Below are 11,311 nucleotides of genomic sequence, written 5' to 3'. Positions count from 1 at the left end.
CATCTGGAAGAGTCCGGGCAGGCTTCCCAGAGGAGGTGACATTAAAACTAGGAGTGAAGAATGAGTAGAAGTTTTCTGGCTAGAGGAAGAGGGAAGACAGGTCACCAGAGTGACTGCTACCCTCAGCAGTGTGAGTTGGAAAGGAGATGCACCCCCACGTCAAGGCTCACAGCTTCTAGAAGGGAACACGTGCTGAATTTCAGCTCCCAGCTTCCTGCCGCAGCCTGGAACCCACATGCAGTGGACAGCCTGCAGAGGGGATCTCAGGACAAGAATGAAGGGCAAGGGCTTTTGGGAAATAGGGAGGGGTGAGGACTCAGGCAGGGCTAACTAACCAAGAGCAGAGCCAGGAAGGGGCCTTACCTGAAGGCCACAGTGCACTCTCCAAAACGGGGGACGGTCTGGGAGAGGATGGAACCAGGGTACACCCAGAAGGGCAGGACAAATGGATATTTTCATAGGGCCTTTTGCTGTGGTTCCAACAGTGGCTGCTTGCTCTGCTGGGTTCTGTTTGAAGCACTTGCTACTTACTGTCACATTTAAGGACAACCCTAAGCAGTATAGACTCGGTATCCTACTTACGTGGGCCCCCTCCAGGGGGTTACAGGACTTGCTCAAAGCCACTGAAGGAGGAAGAGGAGGAGCTCAGATTTGGACCTAATGCACCTAGCAACTACCTGCTATGAACTGTTTTTAGTGTTTGTCTCTGCTCAAAATTTGAACTCCAGGGAGGGGGAATCTAATGTGTCTAATGAGGGAGGGGTAGTTTTCCCATGGGAAAGCCCAGGAAGAGACACCCATTCGCTTCTCAGCTAGCACTAGGATCCCTTCCTGGAGGAGCAGAGACCTATGCAAAGCCTGGCCTCTGTCAGGGCGGAAGAAGGGAAGCGGGAGTTGGGCAGATAGCCTCAGAACATCAGCTGTCCTTCAGTGTGGAAAACGAGAACCGCTGGCCCCGTCCTCTGTGCAGGACAGGGCACTGTGGACCCTGCACTCCCAAGTCTTGAGCTAAGTGCGCACACCCAGGTTCCAGAGCCAAACCCCAGCTCTGCCACTTCACTGGGTTATGCTGAGCAAGTCGCCTAACCTATCTTTGCCTCAGTTTCCCTATCTGCAGAAAGATAACGGCACCTACCTCCTAGGGTTGGGATGAGGAGTAAATGGGTGGGTGGCTTAAGCACTGTGCAGCGCTAGCTCTAATTGTCATTTTATGAACCAGTAGGAGTGCAAGCAGACCCAGCCGAGGTGAACTCAGCCACCCACCGACCCCGGTGAGTCACCCCAGTGTTCAAGTCCTCCTGGGGGCCCCTAGTAAGCGGCATCCTTGGTTTAAAATGTGAAATATGCATGGTGAGAGACAAGAAAATAACATGGTTATTATACTCATCACAAAGGCCTATGGATGGAGTTGGAGCTGTAGCAGAAAGTCTGTATCACATGGTCAAGCAGTACAAGCCAGAGAGCGCGGGGGCAGGCCCTGCAGCCCTGCACTGACAGCTTTTCCCTCTCCCCGCCTCCTCCTGAGGCTCTTCTGTTCACTTCTCCTCCACGGCACTGGGGCGGTTGGCCATCTGGAGAAGGCCAGAGGCTAAACTGGTCTAGACAGGAAAGGGTTCGGAGGGGACAGGAAGAAAGAAAGCAGAAAGGGGAGAATTGGGAGGGGCTGGGTCAGGAAGGGGAAGTCGTGTGGGTGAGGAGACCACCAGCCCAAACACAGTAGATGAACTCTCTCGTTTCTGAGTTTCCAAGAGTCTGATTTGGAATTTTACTTTGTGTTTTTCTCTGGAGATAGTGCCCACACACCTGCTCAAGGGTGTCACCCATAGCCGGGGTCCTTGACAGCCTGCCGCAGAAGCAGCTTACAACTGCCTTCAGCAGGTCATTTGTTGGAAGGCCATTTCTTGGACTCACAGCATCCCTATGGGGGATGAGATGTCCAGGCTTGGGAAACAGAGTGCTTCAGAGGCCGAGCAGCTGACCCACAGCCAACAGTGTGCTCCAGGGACAAGGTGGTCCTCACCCTGCACTGTGCCCTCTGTCCTTCAGTCAATATTCAAGCCCTCAGGGGAGAGTGACCCACCCCCACCTGGGACCTGGGGCAAGAAAAGGAGCTGGTACCTCTGGATTCTGGGGTAGGAGTTTGGAGGGTTACACATACTAGAGAACTACCTCCAAAGACTTGGTGCTGCAATACTACTAACAAGAAGGGGGAAAACAGAAATATACCAATTTTAAGGATAACAAAATGAGGCTTGAGCCATGGCTGGTGCAGCTCAGTGGATTGAGTGCCAGCCTGCAAACCAAAGGGTCCCAGGTTCAATTTCCCAATCTAAGGTACATGCCTGGGTTGCCTGAGAGAGAGAGAGACTGAGAGGCAACCACACATTGATGTTTCCCTCTCTCTCTCTCTCCCTTCCGGTCTCTAACAATAAATAAAGACTCTTTAAGAAAAAGAAAATGAGGCTTGATTAGTTATGGGAAAGTCATACAGTTAGTAAGAAGTGTGACTTTAGAACCCGTGACATCAACATGCTTCTCCTGTGTTCTTTTTGTTCCCCCCACCCATCCAGAAAACATGAGATTAGGGAATCCTATGGAAGGAGATAGGAAAATAATTTATCTACGTCTGGTATATATTGGACACAATAAAAATTGGGTGAAAGAATGAAAGGAAATTGGGAAGCAGAGAAGTCGCTTGGAGATGTGTGATCAAGGTTTACGCTGAGATGAGTGATCCAACCTTCCCAGTCCTTATCCTCAAATCACCTAATTTTACGTTCTACCAACGACCCAGATCTTTTTAGACGCTCCCTTACCCGCGCGCAGGACCCGAGAACTGCGCTGTCACTTGCAACCAGCTCCCTAGCCTAGAAGAGGAAGGGCGTTTGCCGGGGAGAGGTGGAAGCTGGCAGCGGGTGACCTGGAGGGGCGGGGGCTCAGCTCCGCCCAAGCTGGGTTGCCATGTCTCGCCAGGCGAAAGACGACTTCTTGAGGCACTACACAGTCTCCGACCCCCGGACCCACCCCAAAGGCTACACCGAGTATAAAGTGACCGCGCAGGTGAGGTGGGACCCAGCGGGGACCTTTCCCTTTTAACGAGAGGGGCCGTGTTGTACCTTAAGGCAAGGCGCTGCTAGAAGCTCCCTTTTTGGAGGACAGAAATAGGTTTCCCCTTTAAGGGGCGGTGTAGGTTCCAGGCTTCATTCGCCTCTTTAGGCTTCAGGGGCGGGGCCATGGGAGGGCGCTGTCCTTTTAAAAGGGCGAGGACTGCAGTTGCTCCACTGGCGAGTTGGGGTGACCCCGCCCAAAGTGTAATGTCTAGGTATCAGAATGTTCATTTCTTTAAATTAACATGAAATCTCTGGCTCAACCCAAATATTAGCTAGTTCTCCAATCTCTCGGAGTAAGTTTTGTTTTTTGGTTTGTTTGATATTCCCATAAAAGCCCTTTAAAGAATTTATTTTTAATTTTAAAAAAACCCACCAAACACTTGTCTATGACTTTAAAACTTCATACAGTTCAAAAGAACCTAAGGACCCTGTCTCCATCTTCACAGGCAGAGAAGGAAGACCAATAAAGACTAAAGCTGATACGTGAAGCAGTAACAACGTTATAAGCACATTATATAGAGACTGTGAAAAGAATTTAAAATAGAAACAGTATAACAATATCTGTAGAGTGAAATACAAGAGCTGATTGGGGAGACTTCTCTGTAAACTTTTTTGTACCTTTAGAATTTTGAACTAGGCCACTGTTAAACTGGTGCAATAGTTACTATTCAACTGCAGCAAAAGTATGAAGACATTTCCATAAGTGCAGATCCTAGATGTTTAAAATAAGCTTTTCCCAAGTCTCTCATAATGTCTTCTTATTTCTAAAAAATACAATTAAAAACATAGTCCGGTGGGAGGGGTGTGTCACAAGGGGCTGTAACCTTCTCCTGTAATCTGTTGGCTTTTTAAACAAGTAATGCACATTACTTTGATATGCTTTTATAACTTTTAAAGATACATCATTTTCCCTCCCTCACCCCCATTTGTTACTTTCACAGGAACCGTTCTGCTAGTTTCTTATGTATCCTTACCCATAAGCTAAGTTTAAAAGCAAATACAAGTATCCATTTCATTATGACTTACACACGCAGCGAGTGGTGTTCTGCACCTTGCTTTTTTCACTTGCTGATAGTCAATTTTTTGTCGTTTCACCTTTTATTTTTTTAACTGAGACTTAATTTCCACGAAGTCATAGGTACAGATCTTAAGTATACAGCTGAGTAATTTCTACACATACAAACATCTATGCAAACACCACCCAGGTCAAGACATTCTTGCCACCCCAGAAAGCTGCTTTACACCTTTGCAGCCAATAGGCCCCCTGCAGAGGTAACCAGTGTCCTCACTCCTGTCACCATAGATGAGTTTTGTCTGTCCTGAACTCAGACTCACAGCAAGTGCTCTTTGTGTCTGGCCTTTTCCAGTCAATATAATGTTTTTGGAATTCACCCATGTTGCACATGGTAGTAGCTTGTTCTTTTTTATTGTTGTGCAGTCATAGTCCATTGTATGAAGTATACCACCATTTCTTTACTCATTCTTCTGTTCTTGGACATTTGGATTTCTAAAAACAATTTTCATCCTTTATGAGTAAAGTGTGAATAATACACATGGGTACAAGTCTTTTTTTGGACATAGGTTCTCATTTGTCTTTGTTATAAGCCTTGGAGTGGACTTATGGGGTCATTAAGAGTATTCATTTGCATTTCTCTAGGAACAAGGATGTTGACTATATTTTTATAATCTTATTGGCCATTCAGATGTCTTCTTCTGTGGGTTGTCCCTGTTCAAGTGTTTTGCCTAATTTTTAGAGTTGGTTTGTTTGTCTTGTCTTTTAGTATTGATTTGTGGGAGCCCTTTCTTAGGTATATATTCCTCAACAGTTTTTAAAATGAGTTTCCTTGACCTTGAAAATTGTCAGGTACTCTAACAAGCTGTAGGACGTTAAGTTAAAATGGAGTCTTCTTAGCACCTCAGACGCTGGGCCGCTCGGGTTGCAACCCCAATTTCTTCATTGCCCAGGAACGTCTGCTCAGAGGACTCCTGTTTTAGGAAGGTGTGGCTCCTGGGACAGGAGCTCAATTTTTAGATAACTGGGGTTCTTTGGTTTCAGGAGATGCAGAGACTTGCTTTGGAAGATTTTATTTATTTTAGAGAGAGGGGAAGGGAAGGAGAAAGAGAGAGAGAAATATTCATGTGAGAGAGAAACATTGACCTTGATGGGTTGCCTCTCCCACACCCCCAACCCCTGCAAGCCAGGCACTGGCCCTGACAGGGAATCGAACCCATGACCTTTCAGTTCAGAGGCCGGCGCTCCACCCACTGAGGCACACCAGCCAGGGTGGGATGTGGCTTTTTGAAGAAATGAAAATAAAAGTTGGGCTGAGCATGGAGGGGTCTGTAGGGGCCTTTAGGAGCTCCTCATTTGACAGATGAGGAAACCGAGTTGCATGATGGACAAACTGCTCCAAGTCACACTGAAAGCCTTAAAGCCAGGACACCTTGACACCAGTGGCAGTGGCCCTTTGAGGGGAGCTGGGAGGTACCTGGGGCATCCTAGGATTCTACTGGGTGATGGGATGTGAGATGTCAGTCTCTGGTCTCACCTCGTTCTATATTTCTCCCTCAGTTCATCTCAAAGAGAGACCCAGAGGATGTCAAAGAGGTGAGGCTCCTGGGAGGGAGGGGGACCATTCCCCAATTCCAGATCTTGAAACAGTAAAGGAACTCTGTGAGGAGACCCGCCCCTACCTCCACCGTCCCCCGCCCCCCTTCCTCCCAAACCCCTGGGTCGGCTTGGGGGTGGGGAAGATCTCTCCCATCCCCTTCTGGGTCCTTCAGGTCTCACGTCCCTCTTAGGTGGTGGTCTGGAAACGGTACAGTGACTTCCGGAAGCTGCACGGAGACCTGGCCTACACCCACCGCAACCTCTTCCGCCGCCTGGAGGAGTTCCCTGCTTTCCCCCGGGCACAGGTGTTCGGTGAGTGCTGATCCGGGCCTTCTGGCTAAGGTGGCCCGAGACTTGGGCAAAGGGGCCCCCTGCTGGCGAGGGCTGGAGAGACAGGGCCTAACCGTCCCTCCAAAGGCATTTCAGAGAGCCAGAAGGGTCCTTGGAGATGGCCTCATTTTACAGATGAAGAAACCTCAGCTCAGAGGAGCCTCGCCCTCACTGCGTGTCCAACCCTTAACACTCCCGTCTCTCCTGGCCCCATTAGCCCCATTTTCAAGATGAGGCAACTGAGGCTTAGGGATGTGAAGGGGCTGGGCTCGGAAGTGGCAGAACCAGAATTCCTGCCCACAGGCCCCGATTCCCTGTAGGCCTGCCCTGTTCAAAACAGCAGCCCTGAGACGAGGCACGTGCGGCGGGGGAGCGCTGAAGATGGGGCGTGCTGTTTGGTTCACAAACACACGGAAGAAAGAATGTAAACTATCTCACCAATGTGTGTGTTGATGATATGGTTCAATGAGACTAATTTGAATATATTGGGTTACATAGAAAATATTATTGAAATTAACCCATTTCATTTTACTTTTTTAATGTGGCTACTAGGAAGTTATAAATAACATGTTTCTGTTGGACAGGGCTGGTCTGTCCTCGGTTCCCTAGACTCACAGGAGATGTTCTTCGGCAGTGGCTGAAGGCAGCTGGGGGGGGGGGGGCAGGCAGTGGGGAGCGCAGCAGGCTGCTCCCTGAAGCAGCATGGGAACTAGGCCAGAGTGAGGTGACTCTGCATACCTAGGACAGAGCAGCGATGCTGTAAAAAAAGTGCAGGCTACTGGCTGTGTGACCTTGGGCAAGTCACTGCCCCTCTCTGAGCCTTACTTTCCTCCTCATTACCTTAAAGCCATCTGAAATTACTTTGTTTCTGTTGGTTGCCTGCTTCTCCTTATCTAAGATGTGATACCCTTGAGGACAGAGACCTTGTTTCTGTTGCATTCACCTTGTGAGCCTAGCACATAGTAGGTATTCAATAAACATCTGGTAAATGGATGAACGGGGAGATTGGTACCTTCTCACAAGCACCCCCCACCGTGGGAAGAGTCAAGGAAGGCTGCTGGGAGAGTGGGGAGGGCGATGCGCTGTTCCTATCCTCTCAGGCAGAACCAAGAAAATGGCCTGGGAGGCAGAGGCCCTGTGAGTCTCTGCTTCTCATCCTGCCCCTTTTCTTGGGGACTGCAGGCAGGTTCGAAGCCTCTGTCATCGAGGAGCGGCGCAAGGGGGCTGAGGACTTACTTCGCTTCACTGTGCACATCCCTGCGCTCAACAACAGCCCCCAACTCAAGGAGTTCTTCCGGGTATGTGTCCCCGCTCGTCCCCCTGCCCAGCCCCTGGGAAACCGTCCTGCCCTCCAGCCTGCACCGTGTGACTCCTCCTGGCTGGTCTTTCTCTCCTGCAGGGTGGAGAGGTGACCCAGCCCTCCCAGGTGTCCAGGGACCTGCACATCTTGCCACCCCCTCTGATCCCCACACCACCCCCTGAGGAGCCCCAGCCACCACCTGATGAGTCCTGGTTGCCCCAGCCACTCCCTGCGGAGAAGAGGGGCCTTGAGGAGTTGGAGGTGCCAGGTACATTGGGTGGGGAGGGAGCCAAGGCTGGAGGGTCCAGAATGGGGTGGGGTGGGGTGGGGGGCACACTCCTGCCTCAGTGATCTTAGTGAAAAGCTTGGGACGTGTGGCAGCTCCGCTGCTACTGACCTGCCAGGGGCTCCGCACAGGGCGTCGGGGCTATAGTTTCTTAATCTGTAAAATGGGCACAAACTCTGCGAATGGGCTTGCCTGTGCCCCTGGTTGGCTGCAAGGATTCAGTGAAAGGGAGCTCCATGCTGAACACCGTGAAGTGATGGGGGCAGACATGAGTGTCCCCACTGATCTGTTCCTCAGCAGACCCCCTGCCCTCCAGCCCTGCCCAGGACGCCCTGGATCTCCTCTTTCCCTGCGGGAGCACCGAGGAGGCTTCCGGTTCCCCTGCCCGAGGCCCCCTCACCGAGGCTGAGCTTGCCCTCTTCGACCCCTTCTCCAAGGAAGGTAACAAGCTGGGACAGTCGGAGGGAGGGCTGGGCAGAAGGTCCTTCGGGACAGGCTGGCAGGGCCACCAGCTGGCATGCAGAACAGTGCCCTCTGCAGGCAGGCGGCAGCCTCGATGAGAGTGAGAAGAAGGCGCCTCTACCCTGTGCCGGGGCTTGGCAAGCCGGGTGCCCACATACGGAGTGCAGCCACCGGGATGGAATAAGCCACTTCCCATGAGGGCATCTTCTCCCTGAGAATTCTCTGGAATGAGCAGGGGTCACCTTGCTCTGGGAGGGTTTGAGCTGCAAGCTTGAGGTGGCGGTCCCTGCCAGGTGCAGGGCCTGGCAGCGGATCCTGAAGTCAGGAGAGGCCTGTCCACCAGGGTCGTGGGGAGGGAGGCCTGGGCTGAGAGAGCAGCGGGGGCACCAAGGTGGAAGGGGCCCCTGGAGGCCTAGGTCCTGAGCTGGCAACTGAGATCAGGGGACTGAGAGTCCCAGGCTCTGAGATGCTGGGTCTCTTCACTGTGACACTCCCTGGATCCATGCCGTTCCTGCAGCTGGGGTGCTGAGGTGGCTGCTCTCGCTTCAGGGTCATCATGAACCAGTGTCATTTTGGATTCCTCAACAGTCTTCATAAGCCCATTTTGTTGGCTTCTCTTCTTCGCACCTTGGTGACCTCCTGGGAGACCCTGAGCTTTCTGATCGGTCTCAGGCATTTGAGCTCTGTCACCCTCAGCCTGACCCAAATCAGGACCTCGGTCTCTCACCCAGTTTCCAGCCTCTCCCACCCCAGCCTACTCCCGCCTGACTGGTGGCCAGACCCCTGGTCATGTGACCAAGGGGATGAGGAGGGTTCTTTTGCTCTTCTAATTATGTGCCCTCCCCTTCCTACTCTGGCCCACCCCAGGGCTGGGGAGGAGGAAGAGGGAACCCGAGGGGAAGGGCAGGGCTGGTGTCACTGGGCCAGGTGTACCCAGCTCGGAGAGGCAGCTGTCCCAGTACTGTGCCTTGCCCCGACCTGGGGTGCCCGGTAGCCAGATGTGTAGGCAGGAGCCTGGCAGGACTCCTCAGAGGCTGCTCCCAGGAGGATGGAAGCCACGGGGGATGGAATAAGCCAGTCCCTCAGCCCTTGGGAAAACTCACCAATCCTTGACCTCTCAAAGCCGGGAAGTGCAGTTTGCTCAGATTCTGCCTCATCTTCTCACCCCACTCGTGGGCACCTGCAGCCAGCCTCTCGCCATCAGAACACTCAAACAAGAGCGGCGCTACCTCTCCACCACATACACCAAGCCTTGGAATGTGAAGGCGTCCCAAGAACTCTTCCGCTTCCTGCGCCATTAGCGACACAGGGAGGGCTGCAGGTCCATGGGGTCACTTGGATGGTGTTGGGGAGATGGTCACACTTCCGTCTCCAGGCAAGTGGTGCACCACGGCCCTTCCTGCTCCTGCACCTTCCCTTCGAAGGCCTTTTTGTCACAGATTCATCAGATCTCTAGTCTTTCATATAAGCTGCAGAGGGGATGTTCAACCACCTCTTTGCCAGTCCTGGGGGATGAAATGAGCCCTTTCTCTGGAATGTGGGGATACCTACTGCCCAGTGTTTGCACACGTGGAGCCTCAGCTGAAATTGTGAGACCTCAGAAAAAGCCCTGAAATTCCAAGGCTTGGGATATTTCTACACTTCACCTGGCATTGTTAGTCTAGCGTCCTTCAGTTAAACTTTATGGAGGGAATTCTTGGATTGACAGATCAATTGTAGTGAGGAGGGCAATAGGACCAGTGACTCAGGCTTGCAAACTAATGTTAACAGGTACCTAAAGGAGGAGTTTGTAAGGTAGGTGCTATTTCAGAAGCATATGAACTCCACTAATCAAATAGATCGTGGCTAGTTTGCTATGTGCTTGGCTTCTGGATTGCTCAGGCACTGTTCCCCTGTACTTGAGACAGGTTGGTGCCCTAATGGGCAAGGGAGGTCAGGAGGTTGCGGGAGGGGGGGAGCAGGCCCCAGGAGAGCGAGGGCCAGTGTGGTCTGAGTCCTCCATGTCTGGTTGCAGAAGGTGCAGGCCCCAGTCCTACCCATGTGGGTGAGCTGGCAGCAATGGAGGCAGAGTCTGAGAGGCAGGACCAGGAGCCCTGGGAACCAGGAGGCCAGGAGGAGAAAGAAGCTGAGGAAGGAGGGCCCACCCCTGCCTATCTGAGCCAAGCCACAGAACTCATCACCCAGGCCCTGCGGGATGAGAAGGCAGGCGCCTACCCCGAAGCGCTGCAGGGCTACCGGGACGGCGTGCACATCCTGCTTCAGGGAGTTCCTGGTGAGGGGGACTGGAGGGAGGAGGGTCAGGCTTGGGTGTCTGGATGGTGCGGCAAGGGGAAGAGAAAGTGAGGAAAAGCAAATCAAGGGTGAGAATTGTTCCTCACCAAGCAGCTGTATACCCTTGGGCAGTTTCTCTACCTCTTGTGGTCTCAGTTTTGTTGTTTGTAAAGTGGGGAGAATAGGTCTGACCCCCAGGGGTGGGGAAAGACACACATTGATGCCTTGTGAACTATAAGGGGCTAGACCAGGGTTCTGAACCCCAGTACCTCAGCTGAGCCATTTCTCTCCACAGATGACCCAATGCCTGCCCGCCGGGAAGGTGTGAAGAAGAAGGCAGCTGAGTACCTAAAGCGGGCAGAGGAAATCCTGCACATGCACCTGTCCCAAGTGCCACCCTGAGAGGGACTGGACCCTTCCCTGGGACTCAAGCTCTAGCACTGCCGGCCACCTCTTCCCCCTCTTCCCGGGGCCTGGCCCTATCTCTGCTCTTGTAACTCCAGAGGCCATTTCTTTATGTAATTGGGCCAAGAATGAGAAAAATGATGACTTCTTGGTTCCCTGACCACACCCACCCGCGTGGAATCAGGGACTCACTTCTGATGCTGCCTGTCTCTGTCTTGATGTGTGAGCAGTAGCTCTGGTCACTAAACTGCCCATTTACCCTTCTAGAACCGGGGATCTGCAAATTGCAGCCTGCAGCCAAATCTCACCCACTACCTTTACTTGTAAGGCCCGTGAGCTAGAATGGTTCTTGCATTTTTTAATAATTGAAAAAATCAAAAGAATAATGTTCTGTGGCAGGTGAAAATGATAGGAAATTTAAGTATCTAAAAATACAATTTTATGGGGACACAACCAGGCGCATTTGTTTGGTGTTGTCTGTGGTTGCTTTCTCACTACACCAGCAGAGTGGAACAATTGCAGAGTTGAGTATGTAG

General features: G+C 51.9%; 1 protein-coding gene across 3 annotated transcripts; it reads left to right on the top strand.

Moving 5' to 3' along the window:
- The first annotated feature begins 2,866 nt into the window (after positions 1–2,866).
- Positions 2,867–11,228, top strand: SNX15 (sorting nexin 15). Of its 3 annotated transcripts, none has more exons than XM_037146447.2 (8): positions 2,867–3,060; positions 5,683–5,718; positions 5,913–6,033; positions 7,234–7,349; positions 7,451–7,619; positions 7,938–8,078; positions 10,114–10,371; positions 10,645–11,228. In XM_037146447.2, exons 1-8 carry the CDS (start codon positions 2,962–2,964, stop codon positions 10,770–10,772), a joined length of 1,068 nt encoding a protein of 355 aa, XP_037002342.2. In that variant the 5' UTR covers positions 2,867–2,961; the 3' UTR covers positions 10,773–11,228. The 3 variants fall into 3 exon arrangements, with proteins under 3 accessions (XP_037002342.2, XP_037002343.2, XP_037002341.2); XM_037146448.2 differs by having other exon boundaries at positions 7,935–8,078; positions 10,666–11,228; XM_037146446.2 differs by having other exon boundaries at positions 7,935–8,078.
- The last annotated feature ends 83 nt before the right edge of the window (positions 11,229–11,311 follow it).

Source organism: Artibeus jamaicensis, unplaced genomic scaffold, assembly GCF_021234435.1.
Source record: "Artibeus jamaicensis isolate MK-2021 breed Jamaican fruit bat unplaced genomic scaffold, CSHL_Jam_final scaffold_614, whole genome shotgun sequence".
Classification (NCBI taxonomy): Eukaryota; Metazoa; Chordata; class Mammalia; order Chiroptera; family Phyllostomidae; genus Artibeus; species Artibeus jamaicensis.
This window is presented reverse-complemented; position numbering and strand designations above follow the sequence as displayed.